The sequence below is a fragment of the Bactrocera dorsalis genome, chromosome 3 (assembly GCF_023373825.1).
Source record: "Bactrocera dorsalis isolate Fly_Bdor chromosome 3, ASM2337382v1, whole genome shotgun sequence".
Classification (NCBI taxonomy): domain Eukaryota; kingdom Metazoa; phylum Arthropoda; class Insecta; order Diptera; family Tephritidae; genus Bactrocera; species Bactrocera dorsalis.
In genome coordinates, this window is record NC_064305.1 from 80,771,354 (window position 1) to 80,793,427 (window position 22,074).

Below are 22,074 nucleotides of genomic sequence, written 5' to 3' on the forward strand. Positions count from 1 at the left end.
TTCACGCTAGTGAGGACAGTTTTAAGGTTGTCATTCACTTGGGAGTGGCCAGAAACGATTCTTTTACATATGGCTCAAGCGGCTCACGAGTTCCAGTCTTTGACCAAGTACTCGTATCCTATGGGAAGCCAGAAAACATCCGTTTGAAGGCGAGCTAAAGTGCGAAGGCAAAAAATTCCCTCGACAGCGTTGTGTGCTGGGTTTGGGACCCGTCAGGTAAAAAACACTGCAAATGAAAACGCACAATCAGCCTCGGATAAGATACCCCTCTCTTTTGATGACGACCATGGCAAATTAAATAAAGATTACGATTTAAGGGCATGCATTTTGAATGTCCGGTCCCTTAATTGGGAAGGTGCCGCTGCCCAGCTGGCTGAAGTCTTCGCGAAAATAAAGGCTGACATCACCGCCGTCCAAGAAATGCGATGGATGGGACAAGGACTGAGGCGAGTAGATCCTTGTGGCATTTACTACAATGGCCATATAAAGGAGCGCAAGTTCAGTGTGGGATTCGTGGTGGCAAAGAAAGCTGGGTCTCTTTTGAGTTCAGTTCAACAGATTTAAAAAAAAATTATAGAATTTAAGTTTTTATTTTTCTTTTAATATAATTTGACTTTTTACACTGGAATTTTTTAAAATTACATAGTAAACATACATAAATAGATTTTTAAGTACATTAAGCCACTATTTATAAACACTATTTTTTAAAATCATAAATAATACTAAACTAAAATTAATTATACAAATTGCACCACAAAATTAAATACTAGATAGTGTCTATTAAAAAAAAAATAAGAGTAATAATTTAGCACTGCCAAAATAAAAAAAAAAAACTTTAATGAAAGCTTCAATCCATACTCATCATCTATTTTTAACAGCGCTTACTTACTTAGACTTAATTATAGTTATATTTCTGCTATGCTAACTATGTTTACCACACTTTCCGCTCCACTCAACTCTCCAAACGCTGCGCTTGCTCCAATGGCGTCACTTTGCTTTTGGCCAAATATTTCAGAAATTCGGTTGGCGTGTGAAAACCCTTAATTGGATACTTACCAAAGCGGCCATTAGTTTTCGAAACCACATAGTAAACGGGGTATGCGCCAGGTGCCACACGTACATTCATAGTTTTGCTTACTTTATGCCCATCCAAGGCCTCTTGATTGTAGAGAAAATGCAGATTCTTCTTTTGATTGCGACTCGGCTTACGGAATTTCGGTTCGGTAAACTGACGGATGATCGGCGAATCCGCAACCTTGGCCTCGGTAGCAGCCTTGATATCCTTCTTCTTGCCACGCATGCGATTCGAGTTCACGTAGTTGCGATTTGCTGGCAGTAAGCTCTGAATCTTGTACAGTGATGAGTCCTCGCTGCCACTGGAATCTTCCGTCAGCGCTGGCAAATCGAGTGGATTGACGCGTATCACTTTTTGTGTTGTATTCGCGACATCGGGTATGACATCCTCGGTGATGACGACAAACTTGGCGGGCTCTTCGGTTGGTTTGACGGGCGCTGTGTCGTCCAGCGTGTAGATGGAGGCGGCCAGCGTGGAGTCTAGCGCCAAAACGCCGAGTAACAGCGACAGGTGCTGCAAAGTGAGCAATTGAAGGGGTTTTTAAGTATTTTATTGTATTATTATTTGGAATTTTTAGCACAGAATTAATACTTTAATATTTTTAATATTTCTTAAACACATTTTTTAGACTTTATTAATTTAAGTTTGACCTTTGGTCCTCTTGCAATTAATTTCATTTGAAGCACACACAATTTTTTCCCAAATCTGCTCTCTCTCTCTCTTTCTCTCTATTAACACTTACCAGCAGCGCGTTTTGGCAGCGTTTCATGTTCATTGTCCGTCTTCGATCGAATAACTTCACCCACAACACGCTTATTAAACGCTCGACTTGCAATTTTGCGATTTTTTTTTCCACAAACACTTAAATTAATTGCGTGTGTTTAATGCCGCGAACTTCCACGAACTGTAAAAATGTCGTTTGCGTCTGCTATAAAAATTTCTTTTCCGATATTTGTTGCTGTCAGCGCTGATATTTCCGTTGCTGTTTGTTGCTGTTGTCGCTATTGCTGTCGGTGCGATTGGTTCGGTTGCTTCCTACGGCCAAAGTGAAATGTTGTCGACTGATCGGCTTGTAAGGCTTTGTGTTAAGTTTTATGTCGCCATCGACTGCGCCAGCGCCAGTGCCTTAGCTATCGTCTCCGGTCTCCGGCGTCTCGGTTGCAAAGTGCCACACAGCGCAGCTTCCAGAGAATTGGCTTCGCTTTGTGCGATTGTGTGGCGATGACAAATACTCCAACGATTGCTAGTGAATCTTAGCTTTGACTTCTTGCTTTATGTTGTTGTTGTTAATATTTATAATTCTTTTTTTTTTGCGAGAATAATCTTTTGCGTTTCCCTCGCTTTGTAGTTGTGAAACGCAAAAAGCACCCAAGTGAAAAAAAAATCGCTTAGCAAAATGAAAAACAATAATCATCACGGGCAGAGATACAATCTTTTGCGTTGCTCACTTTATTTAATTTTATATTATACTTATTTTGTTTATTTGAATTGACAGAGACATTCGAAAATATTCTTAACCCCCATCGGTGGCACAGTGTGTCACAAAGTGAAAAAAGTATTAAAAAAAAGAATAAATGTTTGACGAAGTTAATACAACCAAAGAGATCGAGAAGAGCGCAGTAAATGCCTAGAGCAAGGCACCAGGGCAACAATGGAGCATCTCTTGTCCCGCATTAGCAAGACTACGATGTACGCATCTGAAGTCCCTAAAGTATGATACACTGGCGGAGGTATCGACAGTAAGGCCGCAGATTCTGTTCAAATTCATGTCAAGCGGCGGCATCCTAAACGATGACTACTCCGCTTGTACTTAGCAAGTGAACTTCATCTGGTATCGCAAAGGACTAAACTGGTCTATGCGTGGCTTATTGGCCTACCAGATTAACCTAACCTAAACCAATACATCCGAAACTATAAAAAACTTCACAGGTTAATTTTGTGTATCATAAAACGGTAGAAAAGATCTTTATCTCGATTTTAGTGGTCGGTTTGTATGGGACATATAGCCGCGCTATAGTGATCCGATGTGAAAAATATATTCAAAGATTATTAGAGTTTCGTTAAAGTTAGACAATACACCGTGGAAAATTTCCTGATTATATCATCTCAAATAAAAAACTTCTCCATACAAGGGCTTGGATTTCTTATAATAATTCGATCTTGGGAACTACAGATAAAAGCTTTTTGGTAAGCTGTTACCTCATAAACTTATAGAGTAGTTCGTATAATTGAGAGACTCACTTGTCTAAATCGGTTGAGCTCGTCACACTTATCATTTATATTTATATACTTTGCAGGGCCTCCGACGTTTCCCTCCAGATATGGTATACTTTTTAATCAAACAATGATTTTTATATTTTCATAAGTCCTTAAATTTGATGGTATTCACAATAGCGAAACTTATCTACCCTTGGATCACTTCTTCGGTTGAATAAGTAGGTATTGTACGTAGGTTGGCTTTTTATTTCAGCATTCGACAACCATAATGATGAAGTCTGACAACTTATAGCTTCAACGTAAAGTTTCTAAGAACATTTTGACACACAACCGCAATTTGTGTTGCTTAGAGTAACTTAAAATACTCTTCTCCACCAAAAAATTCTTCTTGCAGCAACAATACATCGATGATCTTAATTCAACTTTTGCCGATGAAGTTATATCAAATACTAGTGTTGTCGTGAAGGCCGTCCAAAATCAGTTGTTTCGGAAACAATTTTTGCTGTGCGCATACTGATATTACAAAATCGTCATGTGACCTATTATAAGATTGAGACAACCATAGGCATTAGATGGACCAACCCACATTCCACATTGCATGAACATTTGACTATATAAAATTGTATTTACGCTGGATCCCACACAATTTGTCAATCGTACAAAAAAACCGCTCTTCACTATGACAATACAAACTCTTACACATCGACTAAAGCAAAAATATATAGTGCCTTAGGAGGAAAACATCTCGATTTTAATAGTAATAGAAAAATTGTTATAATATTTCTTCTTGGTTTTTGGTCTCATATCATTTTTTGCATGAAAATCTTCTCCACACATTACAAAGCTTTTCCTGGAGATCAGCTGCAGGAATAAGGGAATCCCCAATTTTTTAAATGTGTACTATGTTTATTTAATTATTGAAGAAAATTTCTAATCGAAAAAATTCTCAAAAATACGAATTTCTCTGCTTTTCCCTTATTTAAAAAAAAAAAAATAAAAATTTAAAAATTTTTTTTTTCTAATTGCTCCACCGTGCACGATCAGTTACATTAAGAACGCAGAACGAATGATGAAAACAAATAAAAGCAAATAGTAGACAACGCTTTTACGAATTCAATGCAGAATACACACACACACACGGAGATTATAATTCTGAAGCGAAGCTGGAGATGACGTTCGCTACGGTGTCTGTGACGGCTACGTTATGCTTGTCGCTTCAAAAAATTTCATTTGCCGTTTTTTGTGAGTAACACTTTGTTGTTGCTGTTGTTGCTTTTGGTGTTATTGTTGCTGTTGTCGTTATACTCGTTATTGTGGTCGTAAACTTAAAATTGATTATTACGAGTATTCGAATTGTAACCACGCTTGCCACTTGTACACTTTTCAATACTGAAAATTGAGTTTTGAACGCAAAGTAGCTGAATTTGCCCATTCTTTGAACTCCAAACTTTTATTTTTTGTGTTGAAGCTCCCGAATCTCGTTTGCAATTATTCGCTTGTTTATTTTGATTAGAAAAGTAAATAAACATAAACGTCGATTACCTCAGCGAGTTTTAATTGGATTGCATATTTTAATTCGACAATAAATTATAATTACAAGCACACGCACCAACACACACACACATACAGGTAAAGAATGTACGCCGCAAATGAGCAGAGTCCAAACTCTACAAAACTCCTCAGCAATGTGCTGGCTTGAAAAGTCTCCCTAGTCGCTAATAATTTCGAACCGAACGTTTGTAACAATTTCATTGAAAAGCAAAGAAATGCGCGCCAATTCTAGGCCATCAGCGTAATGCAATCAATGATCTAGCTTTTCTGGTAAAATCCACCGCAATTTAAGCCGCTTTGTGGTCTTGGCGGGAGATTCGTCTGGAAGAGATATACCCAGACATATTTGTATAGTACGCACATGTACATACTATATATATATACAAGTACTCAAATGTGTAGGTTGACAGCATCTAAACTATTGCACTCTCTTCACACCTCTCCACTTCAGCAACAATAAAATAAAATAAAAATAAATAAATATATATGTTCAGAAATACTTAAGATAGAAATTAATAATTGCTTGTTGTTTTACTTTTTTATTTCTCACTTCATTATGTTCTCTCATATATTCGTGAGTGCGCTGCGATTCAAATCTCCAGTTGCCGGCAACTGACGCAGCACGCTGCCATGTATTTATGATTAATATTTGTAATTTGTTAATGATTTTGAAAACTGCTACGTGTGGGGCTTATTTGCGTGTACAAAGTATATGCAAGTGTATATGTACATATATACATTCATAGATTATATTTACATGTATGGTATAGCTCATTATTTACTTTTGGGTATTTTGTTGGACACTAATTGCTTCTATTTGAAACTTTTTACTTTGGTACTAATACATCTTGGACTACAAGTGTACGCCCTCATAAATATTACTTAAAGAACAACTCCGAAAACAAAACAACTAATTAATATTTCTATTATTGCCGCAACTAGCTTTTGAGCCTCGGTTTATAAGTTAGCTGCGCTACCCAAGGATTATATTGATTAACCAGAATGCACGAAAGTAGCACCATCCTGATGGGATTTGGCTAACAGTACCCTTTATTGAAAGCCCATCGGTTTAATACTATAGTTTTCAGCGATTTCGCTGCGATCAGTCATCCAGAAAAATTTGATGCTCTTGCTAATGAGATCATGCACTACTATCTTTGTACTTAGTGTTGGCGGCTCTGCTTTCCGATTGAATGAATATTTTACCAAAAGAAACACACACCACGAAGAGGTACATCTGCAGCTACCTTGATGCTTACCACTTCTGCTTAAAAGATACTACAGTGGTCTGAGAGTCTTGAGAGCTATAAGACTCATTCATCAACCTTCCCTTTAAGGTCGATCCAGCCATGAAAAAGCTGACTGAGCCTCTTCTGTACTAAACTATATTTCATTTCAATACTATAATATATCCAATGACATTTTTTTCTGTATGTACTCCTTGGTATCGTTAGGGACACTGTCAAAAAGCCATGTATGTAAGTAAAGAGGATGCCTCGGGAAGCCTTTCAAAATGAGTAAATTATCTTTTGATTGCTTACTTTGTATATAGGATTTTTTTATATATTTTTATAGAACACCCAATATGTATTCTGTTTTATACGTTTTTATAGCCCTGCGGACGAAGATAACTCTTGAGGAAGGTCTAATTAGTTTTGTTAAAGGATACACTGTCCTTATATTTGGTAAACTTTTGAACCCTAAAATTCCAACGGCCAATTGTTTGGAGTTCACGACTTACTAAATAGTTTTGATTAAGTCAAAAACTGGAAAATATGATGGATGTGGACTTCTTTTGGCAGAAAATAAGAATTATACAGCATTATGGTGATTCAACTTAACTTACTGAAGAAGGCCGTACGAAAATATTAACTAGAGCAAAGCAGAAGAGCTGAATCTCAAAGAGTAATGTGCTTCGAAGAAAATACGTACGAGTATGTACCCAATTTCATTGAAGAAAACACCTCCAGTTCTATATTAAAAATTTGCTCAGCGCATGACTAACTTATTTTTTTAATATTCTAGCAATTTTACAGCGGTATTTCATATAAAGTTTTGAATTTCTGCCTTTCATCAATTCCTATTACATTATTGCGAGTTAATATTATTAGTTTTTAGTGTATGCCATTATTAATTGTGTATTTAATAATAGTGAAGATTGTCAAGCTAAAGCTTCTATACATATTTATGAAATATTTCCACTCAGAATCTCTTATGTTTTATTTATAAAACATACGTATTTACACATATTAAATATATACATATATTTAAATGAAACTGTTTATAATTACTTATATTAATTTACCTATAAATACCTGTACATGTATTTCTACGACTCATGTAAACAAAACCGCGCTGAGTGTGGCGCAGAAAAAACTCCTCAAATTTTTTTCTTCGATGACACATTAGAAATTCCATCTTGAAACTCATTAGCATACAAAATAAATGCAAATTGTGTTATTATAAATTCCATAAACCTCTGTATATATGTAGGTATGTGCACGCTTTGGCTACTCACATTCATGGCTTGAGGCCAATGGCAGGTGCTGCGGCAGTTGTACACACAAACCGACAAGATGATAGTAGAAATGTGTGTGTGGATTCTCTCATATGTTCGGCGTCATAATTATACTAAAAACAAATTGTGTGCAAGCGAATAATCGTCTAAATGAATAGAATTTGCAAAGAAAAAAGTTGCGAGATGAGAAATACGAGCGGTGAGTTTGCAGTTCATTAACTTTTAGGCCATAAAAGCCTTTAATGCAACAATTAAATTTTACGCTCGAAATATATCAAGTATTGTTGTAAATATGTATATATACGTTTATATAACTAGTTGATTATTGAAAAAGCAGCTAATTGTGTTAATAAACATTCAATTATCAATACAAAATTTGCAACAAAATCAATTTTCTGTATAATAAACTTTTATATTGATATATATGTAAATTCAGATATATGTATTATATATGCGCATATACAAAAATCTAGGTGAAAGCTCTTAAAAGTAGGCCAAACGTAAATAGGAAATATATACTACAATTTTGTGAAATATTTTCTACGCAAAACCGAAACCAGTGTAAGAAACGATGAACTGGCAAAGACCAGTTAGGCCGCCTTTTGTTGTCACGCATATTGGAAATACAGTACTCAAATTTTATTGATGATTCGAAGCGAGTTTGAAGGCGTAGTATTAATATATATTTTTTATTTTATTTATTAATATTTTTTTTCGTTTTTTATATTTTTTTAATTATTATTTTTTTTTTAATTTAATTTTTATAAATTTTTTTGTAAGATTTCTGTATCATTTACTCTTTGTATAATTGTTTAAATTTGATGGAAAATATATCTTTCTTCACTTATCATAAATTTTTTATATTAAATTATAATTTTTTTCTAAATGTGTTGTTGTTGAAGCTGCTGAGAACATTACTGCAGTAATTTTGAGGAATTGTGCCAAGTTGGCAGTCCTTGGGCGGATAATAATCCGGGTCCGTTCTGTTTATTTAGATGCGACTTTCTCGGAAATGGCTTTTCTACATACATTATGCATCTACTATTGATTTATTATTATTTTTTAAATAATTTAATATTTTTTATTTGAAAGTATTTTAGCACTATTGGAATTTTTTTATTCTAAATAAATCAAAAACTTTATTTTTTTCATTTTAAATATTTAATTTAATTTTTCTTTTCTTTATACAACCTTTTTTTTATATAATTTATTATTTTTTCATTAGTTTACTATTTCTAAATTTACTAATATCACATATTTTCATTGTCATTATTAACAATTATTTGTTTTATTATAACATCTCTATCTCACTTTTTTCCACCAGCAAAACTTGCTATCAATGCTGTTGACCCAATTCGCTCATTGTCCATATTCTTACCGTTACGCCAGCTAATCTGCTATGTTTGTTTTATTTAAACAACAATTTGTTGCTATTTTTTAGTATAATTATATTAAAAGCGTGCGGCTTTTGTATTTAGTAGTTGCTTGACAAGTTCAGCGACACCTTTGAATAGAGACGGTGGACCGTTTTCTTTTCTGCAGGCAACACGCCTATTAACATATTTGAATGATAATATATACATATAAATATCACATATATAATAGCGGACAATGTGCGAATAATTAATTCACTCAGCGCATATGTGTGTCATCTGGCAGCTGGAGCGCCGCTTTTGCCATGGGCTAATTAATTGTTTAACCCTTTGGTTGAAAGGTTGATAAACTGACGAAAATTTCTTTAAAAAAATATAATCTAAGGACTTTACGCTGCTGGAAAGAGTGTTGATGTAACACTATATTAACGTTATGTGACAATGAATAAGATTTCATAAGAAATAGGTAGATAATTATAATTAAATACAGAAATGTATTTCTGACATAAATAATAAAAAAAATAACTAATAAGCCAAAGGAAAAAGTTGCTTTAAAAATTGTTTTCTCTAAAACTTTATTTGTTAAATGTCATAGAGCCTATACAACTTTGAATAATAATCTCTGGTGGCACGGATCCATGGCAATATGTCTTTGAAAGTGTCTATAAACATTTTTTCATGGCGACCTTCTAACTCTAGGTGTCAATAATACCCGAGACAAAGTCTTTGCTGCCTAAGTTTACTTTACTCGAAAGCACAAAATTTGAGCTTTAAGCGCCGCAAAATACGTCCCAAGAATATGTAGGAATGAAATGTCAAAAGCCAACCACCGAAGCGACAAACAAGCAAAATAAAGTGGTCACAAGATCAACTTTCATACATTTTAGTACATTTCGGGCCGCATTAAACAGTTTTTGAAGCTAAGCGAATAAACCAAGGTCACAGTTAAGATGAACTTTGTCTATGACAAAAGTGAGAAAGCCATACATTTTTTGGTATAAGTAAAATTCTGTATTAAGACAGCTGGATGCACTCACTACATAATAAATTATCTCAGACTAATATAAGATTAGAACTTATGAGTGAGATTATCTAATATATTGACGATAGCGCCACCTATCAGCTAATCAAATTATGCACCGTGTCTTCTAGAAAATTTTTTGATAATCGATACTCTTATTTTATACGATTCATTCCGATTTTTAAGTATAAAAGTTCCATTTAGTCAATTATAAATACAAGTATATAAACACTGTTTATTCAATTTCTACCGATTTTAGAAAAAGCTTTTCTATTTAAGCAAAGAAACAATCGTCTAATCACCAACTCTATAAAAACATAGAAATTTTGTATCTCGCCAACAAAAAATACAGAATTTCTTAGAAATAATTCATTCTTACATAATGACTGGGCTACGGATTCCCACTAAAATCTTAATCATTATTTGTCTTCATTAAAGCGCGAATTTGTCGATGAAGCATGCGCTTACTAATAGCAATTAAAGTCGCTATTAATTAAAGAAAAAGAAATGAATTAAACAAAATTTAAAAAGTCTTAATCTGCGTTAAGCAGCTTTACATCAATGGCATTTCAAATGTTGCTATAAATGGCAAATGAAAATAACAAACAAAATCTTAATTCCATCGCTAAAATGTAAAGCGCGGCATTTACTTGTATGCTCTTCAAAAACAATAACTCACCAGACTGTAAATAAATATGTAAAATACAAGCGAAAATCGGCGAAGTGAGAGAGTGCGAAATATATTACATCAAATGATATTTTAGCTCGGACAATATTGTAGGTCGAATTTATATATTTTCACTTAACTAATCTCTTAGTATCTTTTATTATTGAAATGCATTTAGTTTGTTACTAAATTTATAATTACATTAACAACTGAATTAATTAATATATTTATTATTAATTGTCTTAAGCATAACAATATATTAATTTAATTTACTTTTTTCACGTAGTTATCATATCACAATGAAGTATGGTTAGCTAACTTTGTGAAACCACATCACACGGTTAACTTACAGAATCAGATCAACATATCACACTCATTATTTATTCTACTTATACTCATTATATATTCATATGAGTTTCACGTTATAAAAATTAGCACTTTTGTTACAAATGTTATGTGAAGATATGACATCACATCATATGATACATCATATCACGACATCACATCCATTTTTTTGAATATTAATATAGGCACAGGCGTTAAGTAAGTAGTTGCTGAGTTTCTGCTCAACATTTTAGCACATGATATGACATCACAATTTCACATCACCGTCTTCACATTTTGAACAAGCATAACAAATGATAACATTACAATTTTTCTCGAAATCATAACATCACATCATATGAAAGCTTTCATTACTTTGGATCTAACTTGTTGAAAATCATGGCATCACATCATATTTTATTTTACATCACATCTTCAAATCGCATCGATATTTATTGACCTAATATAATTTATAATCAAGCAAGAGGATTATTTCTATTGAGTTAAACTAAATGGCTTCAGTCATGATATCACATCACAAGTATGCTAACATCGCTAAGGCACATCTGAAGTAAATCATCACTTCTATATCATAAAAATTTGCAAACTACACAATGAAGAAGTTTCTTATGTCCTAATGATATATCAGTAATAATTTATTGTATATACTTTTTGACCATTGTGTGACCAACTTTTGGAATTTTCTATTATATTTTCAAAATTCCCCGAATATCATACAAATCATAAGCACTCATAATAAATTTTTGAAATTTCAAATATACAAACATAAATATATTTATACACAATTACAAAATTTCTATAAAATGTAGAATGTTTTCTACCAAAATTTCGCGAATAATTTTAAAAATATATATTAAAGTATTTTCATAAGATTTTCGATATATTTTTTTCCACTTACCAACGTCCTTTCAATGGCTGAAAAACAAGATAAAATTTTTTAAATATTTTTCTATGCACTTTTATTCAAATATAAGTATATAATCGATCAGTAACTTAATTACTTTTAATAAAATAATGCATGTAGGAAGACAACTTCTAGAAGCCATTATCTTTGCGTTTTATCAAAAAGCGCAGCGTTTAATTTTTTAATGAAGCTAAAATTTTATCTATCATTTAAAGAAATTCATGCTATGGCAATGCCAAATATAATCCATATATAACCAATTTTATATTTATGTTTCACTATTATTAAAATTTATTGTTAGTGCATATATGTAATTTTTTGCTCTGAAGCAAACAACAAAGTAATTGTCAAGCTTATCAGCGCTAGTTTGTTAACTTTATGCACAATGTCACACAGCTTTGGTGAAATATTTTGAAAAAATTTTGAGTTTCTACACGAAATCGTGTCAAATGAATCAACTAACTAAACATTTGGAAACAAATTTGCTTAATTGTACAAAATTTGTTACAGAAAAGTCGCTGCTAGAAAGGAAAAAAGAATGAAATGAAAAATTTACAAGTAGTAAATATAACATGTAAGGAAGCTCAAAGTTGAGGGGAAATGAACAGATATGAGTAATTATAATATTAATAGTAAGTTATGACCAATTGCGTTTACTTCAAGATAAGAGAAGAGTTATAGGAAATCCGCTTAGAAGGAAGAGGAAACAAATAAACAAAAACCTTTAAAGGTTTTGTACAGCTATCGGTTACAGTAGGCCTAACTACTCGAAGGGGTATTTAGTTTACGGTTAATTCTATATAAAACTCATTTGGGTTCCTGTATTAGGAATGTTGAGATTTGAACCTGTCACAGAAACTGTCTCAGTTTATCAATCTCTAAATGCTTACCATCACATCAAATATGACCCGGGACATATAAAGTACGCACGGAATCCCAATTAATAGAATTTTTTATAATATTTTTCGTGGAATATTTTCTTAAACTCTTCTGAAATATGATCTCCATATGTCAACTAATGTGTTTCTGGCAATTGTTTGTTTACGATGTTATAAAATTTTCTGGCAACCTTTACTATGAAAAAAAATTTAATAAGAAATTAATTTCGAACCATTTTTATATGAAGATCACGATGTAACTAGATCTGAATTGCGTATGTACTACGTGACGTTTCCAATTTTTCGCAGAACATTATTTTGGAATTTTTGCACGGCTTCTATGTATATCTCTGCAGGGCATCCCCATACTTGAATTCCGTATGACCTAATGGGTTTCAATGTTTGATTAAACACTAAGATTTTATTTGATGTTGTTAAGGGTGATTTCCTATGATGTTCCGCCGAGGTGGTGTTCGAGATTACTCATTCCTAATTTGTAAGAGGATGTACGTAGCACTTTTATTAGTGAAATTTATAGGGATAGACTTAAACTCGTTTAAAGTAATGTACCACCCTGTGTCCTTTCTACAATTTGATTGATTGATGATTGCATTCTGTTCGGCGATTCAGGTGCACAAATGTGAGTAGGCATGTCACAAAAAAACTAAATGTGTAAGAGTGGTCTCAGGATACTTCCTTGGAGCATATTTGTTTTTATTGGCTCTAACATATAATATGATTGTCCTGGATTCTGAAAAACCGGTTGACCAGGTAAGAAGCAACTAGGTCGATTAGATACTGTGGAAAGAGAAGTATTAATTTATAAAGTAAACCATGGTGCTATACTCTATCGATCGCCTGGGATACGTCAAGAAATACGGCTGTGCAATTGTGCTTTTTTTTCATCGCATCTTCTAATATACTTGTTATTCTATGAACTTGATCGATTGTGGAATGTTGAGATCCAAATCCGAATTCATGATTCACTTTTTTCAATTATGTTCTGAAGGTTTCTTATGATTACAGCTTCAAGTAGCTTGGACAAAATACTTAGTAAGATTAATAGATATAATGAGACCTCATCTGCGCCTTTGCAAGGATTTTGTATAATTATTTCAGATACCGTCCTTGACAATGGGACGTAACTGAGATTTACACAATCGTTTATTATCGTCCTAAGCTTAGCTAATGCTTTTTGCTTTAGATTTTTTTAGTAATCAGCAGTCACCGTCGACGTCAAAACTGTCCAACAATTTAGCGAATGGCTCTCCAAACATGAATCGAAGCCGAAAAACCACGTCAAAGTCGGTCCAAAAATGAGGTTGATGCTCATCGTTTTCCTCGGTTACCGTGGCGGGGTTCACTATGAATCTATTCCAGATACTTAATTGATCATTAATGAACATCATTTGTCCATTTTTAGGCGTCGATTTGAGCTAATTCGTTTTACATGGTCAGATTTGTGGGAAGAAAATGTTTAGATATCTCACTTTGACAATGCGCCGTTACTTTCTAACATTATTGTAATTAACTTTTTGGACAAGCATTAAGCGAAAGTGATCGCTCTCAGTAAAATATAAGATTTCTTTGGGTTCCACAATTTGATATTGCTCTTTTTGTTGAAATAACTGAAGCATTTATGTTTTTCTGTTGATTTCAAGTCAACGGAACTCAAAAAGTCAAGGTCTGATACATACTTGCAATCTGATGGGAACTATATGGTTCAGAAATCGTATGAACAACTCTCTTTTTTCAAGCATAAAGCACTTCTCTTCTTTTTCCTTCCTCATTTGTATATGTCTTCCCTCTGTATACACTATAATTAGTATAGATTTTAAAATAAAAAGGCTGAAAGCAAATAAATATATATTTTATAAACAAGCATTAAACTTAAAAACAAAACTATGAAAATATCATAAAATATTTTTTCGAAAGTTGCAACAAATTTGTTAATTTACTGAATTCATTTCAAACATGACAAACAGGAAGCCTAAATCAAAAACTAACTTTATTATGGTACGAAAGCATTTTAAGGTGGTTACATAAAATTTCAGATATCCAACAAATAAACCGTCGCATAATTAAAATAACAATAAACTACATAATCATTCGCTATAAATTTTTCCACCTTCAGTCTTTCCCAATTAAAAAAAAAAACAACAGCAACAAGAAGGTGCAGCGTTGATGAAGATGAACGAGCTAACCATGTACGACGTGCGTTAACTTGGCGCGAACTAATGCTCATGCAGTGCGAATGATTTCCGCAACACGCCCGCAATAAAACAAAAGCGCCAGAGCAATCGCCTCAAATTGCTGCTTTTCTCCCCAGCTTCCAGCGCTTTATGCCAGTGCAACGCCATGCGATCGGTGACAGTCGATCAAAACACTTGCGTCCCCCTACCCGTAACAACAATTTGCAATAACATCCGTGACGCCTAACATATCTAAAATGATCGCTACTTTATTATTATTATTTTTATTGTTGTTGCTGATGATGCTAACATTGTTGTTGCTGCTGTTCGTTTGGTCGCCAACACTGGGAGGTGTGTTACTTTTATTGTTATTTTAATATGTTGATGAGTGTTATTTTTCGTGCATGGCTTATTCATCGTTTCTTCGTATGTTTGTTGTTTTAGCCAATAGCGAAGCAATAACAAAGCTGTGATTTGATGAAACATGCCTTTAAAGTGTTGCTGACGCGCTGACTTTAATGCCGTTGACGTTGATGTTTAGACATGTGGCCGCTGGTGTTGTTGTTGGATTCACGGCAACGTTTGAAGCAAATTTGGTTTTGTTTTTGCTTTAATTTTTATGTTTTTCATTTGCAAAACGCGCGTGCTCTCTCTCAACACTTGTTTAAAGGCGTTTAAGTAATAATAAAATTTATTTAAATACTTTGGCATCACCTTTTTCGTTGTATGCTTCAATTCGTCGCACAGTGTGATGATTTGAGGAACTACTTAAGTTGTAAAAAGTTGTTTATAAATGTATTTATTCTTACACACAATTCGTTGATGCGTTCTCATAGACCTTACACATATTGTCAATACCAAATCTTCTTTTTTAGAGGACCTTACCTCAAAAGTGATATGCTCACTCTTGGGATCAAAAGGTAGTTAGGCCTCCTTACGGGCACATCTAGTGTCAAATTACAGAAAAAAATGTTTTTTTTTTTTAATATATTATACCTTCAATACATACCATACTGAAATTTAAATCGATATCTTGAATAGTTTTTTAGTTCCTGTTCCTGAAGTGTACACAGATAATCAGTTTAACTTTAAACACGTTTTCTTCAAAGTGTGTCAATAGACTGAAATTTGAAATACAGCAGTCACTGCAGGCTAGTGACCTGTATAAAAACTCATAAGCTGCCTAAATTTGTTTCTGGGGAGAATAATCCGAACTCTTTCAGAAACAGTTACGCCAGTAGAAACCCGGACATTTCTTGCCACAAGCGATTTCTACTGACCTTTCCCTATTTCCGTAGCTCCTTTCGTCGGTGGGATTCCGCAGCACTCTTCCGTATATAGTTCTTCATAGAGTGACCAGTGATATTCTCTCGAACTTATTGATTTGATCAAACATCGAATTTTGGCAGTCTAAAAACAAATACAATTTTGTATATTTAAATGAATTTGAAGCTGTCAGAAACATGACAATCAAAAAGAATGTCGATAATTCTATGGTTGCGTCGAAACGAACAAACGCCGTTGATGTTTTCTAGAATATTCTCTCGCATTTAATTCTCGCATTGTCATTAAATATTTCGTCGGAAAGTTTGGTGTGTTTTTAGAAACTAGTTTAGAAACTCTTTGCTAAAGATTACTACGAAATGTAAAGCTATTTTTCAAAGAGGCTTAGCTTGGTTTTGGCAAAGTAACTACAATAACTGTAAGAATTATATATTGTTGCCTTGAAGACATGAACCTTAGAACTCATATCCAATTATTCATCAAGACTGCAGTCAAAATTCCTCATTTTCTCAAATCTCCCGAATTCTCATTATATTTTATTTACATTTCTGTTAAAAGATTTATTTTAAAATCAATTTTTAAATTTTTTTTTTCATATGAAAATTTTTTTCTCACAACTTAAACTCAAAAGTTACCACTGTGCGCGTTGGCAGCTACCGCCTTTTGTTACTTTAATTAAGTGTTGCTTTTTTTATTAATTTCTCTATTTGTTGGTGTTGTTGCGCTTGCTGAATTTTATCTTAAAGCAAAAAAAAATCGTGTCGAATTTTTGTAAAACTTTGCCTTTTCATTTAGGAATGAATGATGTGAGGCGATATAAAGTCTAACCGACTGCGAGGCGCAGACTTTAGTTAATTTAGCTGATCAGCCTAGTCGTGAGCGGACAAGTGTGTGTTGGTTACACGAAAAGTTCGAAAAGTTGCCCTTTGTGAAAGTAAAAACTGTGAACATCAGCGACAAGTTATTAAAATACTAAAAAGCCGCAGGATTTTCAAAGGATCATCATGTTTGGGGTAATGGAATATTGAAGTGTGAAAATTTAAAACGAAATAGGGAGTGAAAATGAAGTGAAACATGAATGAAAAAAAAAATGAACTTAGTGAAAAAATTTCGGAATACAAAAATATTATATACTTATACAATAAAAGTGTGAATAAAATAATCGAAATAATTATCAATATCTAAAATGACCAAAAATATGAGAAGAGATATAAATTGAATTGTTAAAATTAATCAAAAAATAATGGTAATTGTGGAGATATAGTAGTTTATTCCCTCATTCGTATGAAGGATCAGAAACTTATAAGGTCTGGTGTTTCATCAAGCTTTCTACAAATTTAAAGACTATAAAAACCGCAGACCCTAAAATATTCACTGCTACGAATGACAAAGGAGAAAGAGGTTTCGGGTCTGGTTTGTGGTCCGGGTTCTTAAACCAATTTTTGTTTGATCTGTCGATTAATATCATATATATGAATTATATTTATTTGATCTTACAAATTCTTAATATCACCATCCAATTTCTTGTTAAACACTTGACGTTTCCACTGTTTCAATTACAGAGCGGCCTTTGCCAAATTGTTGGAAAGGAAGTGAAGTCTAAGCAGAAGCGCCTGTGGTATTTTAAAGTTATTAGTCAGCGTAAAAAAGATAGATATTTTGCTGCTATTTCTCTCTCTCCCGCTCTCTCCCAATACACTCTTATCCGAATTTAAAAAAAACGCAGAACTCAAGCCAACGAATTCGAACAGAAGGCTATGTCCCTAAATGTTGCTTTTTTGAGCATTCCAGTTCCAGTTGTTAATCCGGTTAATTTCGCCAAAAATGGTGGTGCTCTCAATCTACAAAGACAATGTTACCTACCGGTCAATTGTGGACGATTGTTATGCATCTATATGAAACGGCTCAAAATGCTTTGTCGATTTATAGTTAAAGTTCCTTTTCTGACTTCACAAAGGACTTTATTTATTTATATATTCATATTCGGTCCGCTGTCTGTAAATAGGTGGCTCCAGCTATTAAGGATGGTCGATTTCGGTATATACAAAACGTGATAAACTTAACCCAGACATTTAAGATGGAAACTGCATTTCCACATTAGTGACTTTCATATACCTTTGGTTATGCGAATATGTCCGATTTTTTCTCAAACAATCATCAATTGGTGGCTGAAGCACATCGGGAACTACAAAAAGTTTACGGGGAAGCTTCCCCAAGTGAAAAAAATGTGCCTTTACTTTATTCTTGTCATTCATTACAATAAAAATGCATTTTCATTTAAAAACAACCAGAACTTGGTTGTGTGTCGGTAGTCAAAGTGTCATCCACATCTTGAGGATCAATCATAGAACTTAACCTATCCTGTACTTCTGCTTGTGTTTATTATCGTGTCGTTTATGGTTAGCTTTAAAAGGAAATTTTTCTCCTACCACAGACTAGTGCTTCGACCCCTTCTTTTATACCATATGATCAATATTGACCCGGATTGGCAAAAAAAATCCCCAAAACCGATAAAACCCTCGTCTTTCCATCAGTAATGATGGTTGATGAATATAGGGTTTCCAACTAAGTTGTCAAACATATTTTCGGTGACCGCTAGTTTGGTACAGGTGGCGCGCTTTATACCCAGATTCCTAACCATAATATGTTAAGTCAATCTATAAGAAATGTTGAGACCTTCTGTTACCTCTCTGACGCCGGCATAATGATATTCAACTACATAGTTTCTTTAACTGTTTCGATGTTATCGTCATTAACAGCGGTGGATGGACGAAGCTCATGAGGAAAATTTTTAATGACTTCACGTCCTTCTCTGTCTGCTTTGTACCCTTTAAAATTTTCTCTACTCTTCGTGATAAAGTAGACTACCCAAAACACTTCTACAACATTTTCAATGGTATCGTAGCCGTGGTTCCATTAGAACTACAAAATTTCAAGTAAACATGTTGTTCAAGTTTGTATGTTAGAAAACGGCGGACAAAAAGGTTTTTTCGCCTCGTAAAAAGACAGCTACCAAACACACACTAATTGATATATGGAGATGAAACTTCACACGCTCATAAAGAAAGGGTTGCACCAACCTAAAAAAAAAAATTGATTCGACATGCGTGTGCAGTTTATATGGACCAGTCCATGGCAAATGGTAAAAACTATTACGTATAAAACAAAGATCAAAAAGTATTGGATCCGTCAGTATATGTATAAACAATTTAATAATTGATTATAACCAGCCAAAGTATTAATTAAAAATAATAACCAGTTTTAACAAAAGCTGAGCATTTTTTTAAAGACCAAATCGAATTTGTTAGACACACTGATAATTTTAGAATATTGTAATTATGGTTTCGTTACGGACTTAAACTTAATTAAATTTTAATGCTATAAATAGAAAACACAGATTGAAATCAACAGAAATTAATATTGTAAATAATTTAACTCGAAAATAAATTGCTTGCAACAACGCCATAAATATACTGCCGCATTAAATTTCGCAACAGAAAAACTAATTATCTGCCAAATCGCTTAAGAAGCTTTTGAAGTTATATAAATTACTTTCAATACAACAAAAACAACAAATTAAATTACACTCTTCGGCCATCAAGCTTAAATAATCCCTACGGCTGTTACTTGCACTCAGCGCCGAAGAAGCTGATTGAAGTACTTAGACAAGCGACAGCCTTAAATTCAATTTGCGTTTAGTCATTAAAATGATTTTCTATATTTAATCCAATATGGAAATTTATTTTGCATATTTTACGTATTTTACAGCGCAACAACAACAATCACAATAACAACAACGTACACCTACAAATTTGGCTGCTCTGCTTCATCGCATTAATAATCAACAGCAACACCAGCATGGCGCTGCCCATCAGACCGGACTCACCCATACAGACAATTATAGTGCCCTATCAGCGGCATACCGTTAGCGGTCATCCCTATCAATACCCGAAGTTGACGGGCGAAAAGCGACAGGTGTTGGTGCCCGCTGTGATGGAGGTGGTGCCGCGCTTCAACCTCAATCAAGGTGAAATGGCCATGGGCAGCCAGAAAGGTATGCCCGTAAACTTCGTGGATGGTGCCTACCCAGTCTACTATATGCCGAGCAACGTGAATGGCAAATTTAATGGGCAAATTTCGCTGCTGGAGGGCGTGGTGCAGGAGTAGTGGCGGAAAGCTTAGACACTAATTTAGTGCATACATACTTATACATACATAAATACTTACTTTGTAATTTAAATAGTTTAGTTAATGTAGAAAAGTGCTAATTTACTTCCACCTAACAAATACACTGTGATACGGCACGTGCGCAATAGTCCCATTAATGAAAATAGTTTTAGTGATTTGTATATTTTAAAGAGAATATGTAATAAAGATGTGCATAAACGGTTTTAAACAAAATGAAAATTATTTAATATTAAATTTGCGTAGGTAAAAATTTAGTAAAAACTCATAGAATTTAGAAATTAGTGAAAGCTTTCAGCGTTCATTTCTATAGCCAGTTAAATTTCTTTGTCAATCGCAGCCAAATTGGCGTCGTCTTGCTTCTTCTGGCTGGTATAGTATTTGCATATCATTTGCATTTAATGAGCATTTAATGAGCCGTTTTTATTTTCTAATTCATCTAATTTGTTTTGACTACATTCGTCAACCAGATTTTAGCTTAGTCAATCGGCTTTCATTCTCTCAAATTGATGGATGCGTTTTATGGAATTGACACACTTACATTTTTAATTTAGCTGCTGAGGCTTTTGAAAGCTATTCAAAACCGAACAACACCTGATTTAGAGCATATTAGTATAATAGTTGTATACATATATATAATTTTTTTTCAAATATATTCATGCATAATTTAAAAAACAAAAAAAATAACAAATTGAAGCATGAATTACGTGATTTTGTGTATTCAAGCTGTGTGTGAGAAAGTTTACAATAGATACTACTTTTTATTAAGTCAAAAATGGTCGATATCTATGAATTTGCATTGTGAAAAAATATTTAAGTATTCATCAATATTTGTGTTGTTGCTTTCAAAGAAATCCCACTAGATGTAATACACTTATGCCATTTTATTATTCAATGAATTTTATTTTATCTCTTCTTGTTTAGCTCTCTTTCCATCTCTCTAACACTTGACTGACGATTTTCAAGAACCATATATCACATTTTTAGTATTTTCATCAGTTGAAGAGAGAGAGCGTTCTCCAGCATTCGCCATGATTTCGCACACGAAATTTGGTTAGAAATACAAAATGTGAGACAAACTCCTACAGTATACTCTCGAAAAGTAAATTCTCAGAAAGTAAATAATCGCGGAAAAGTAAATCACTTTTAAGATTACACATGCACCTCGAAAAAGTAAATTTTTTAATTTACTTTTCAGAGAGTGTGATAAAAAATTCGAAACGAAGCAAGCAGCGTTTTTTACGATGTTGCAAAAACACTTACTCTCTTGTTTATCGCGTCTGTTTAGTAAATAAACTTTGAGATATGTACATATGTAAATGGTCAGAAAATATATTGCAAAAGAAAAAAAACAAAAGAATATTCAAAATTTTTTCTCTTCATAATAAATACAAATGTTGTTCATGTCAATCCATATGTTTTATTGAAGCAAATAAATGAATGAATTTTTTAAGTTTAAAAATGCATTTAATATTATAAAAACAGATAATTTATGTATATATTTGGAAAAGTAAATTTTTCGAAAATGTAAATTACCCAAAATACCAATCGATTTACTTTTCGAGAGTATACTGTATTTCGACATTTTTATCCTGTGTAAAAATATCAACGCACTGCTGAGGTCTAACGTCTTAAGCAGCTGCTGTAAACCAACTGGTTGATAGATCGCACTGATATTTGACATAGTAATTAAGAACAGTCCTACCAACATAGCAAAATACATTTTTAACATTTCAATTACCCGTGGAATTTAATAACTATTCCCGGGTGCTTTTTTATTACAATTTATTTTCATTTTAAAATAAATTTCTGCGTCACAGAGGCTACTCGTGGTGGCTTTTTCTCTGCTCACACCAACGAGGGA

General features: G+C 33.4%; 3 protein-coding genes across 3 annotated transcripts in view; 2 read left to right on the forward strand and 1 right to left on the reverse strand.

The window, feature by feature from the left end:
* Positions 1 to 22,074, forward strand: part of LOC105229981 (apolipoprotein D) — a 527,418-nt gene that overhangs the window by 393,255 nt on the left and 112,089 nt on the right. The window lies entirely within an intron of this gene.
* LOC105229975 (uncharacterized) lies at positions 580 to 2,290 on the reverse strand. The gene is made up of 2 exons (XM_011210513.4): positions 1,818 to 2,290; positions 580 to 1,588 (listed from the first exon to the last, which is right to left on the reverse strand). Exons 1-2 carry the CDS (start codon positions 1,848 to 1,850, stop codon positions 953 to 955), a joined length of 669 nt encoding a protein of 222 aa, XP_011208815.2. The 5' UTR covers positions 1,851 to 2,290; the 3' UTR covers positions 580 to 952.
* LOC105229976 (uncharacterized) lies at positions 16,853 to 20,420 on the forward strand. Its single transcript, XM_011210514.4, has 2 exons — positions 16,853 to 17,038; positions 19,794 to 20,420. Exons 1-2 carry the CDS (start codon positions 17,030 to 17,032, stop codon positions 20,190 to 20,192), a joined length of 408 nt encoding a protein of 135 aa, XP_011208816.2. The 5' UTR covers positions 16,853 to 17,029; the 3' UTR covers positions 20,193 to 20,420.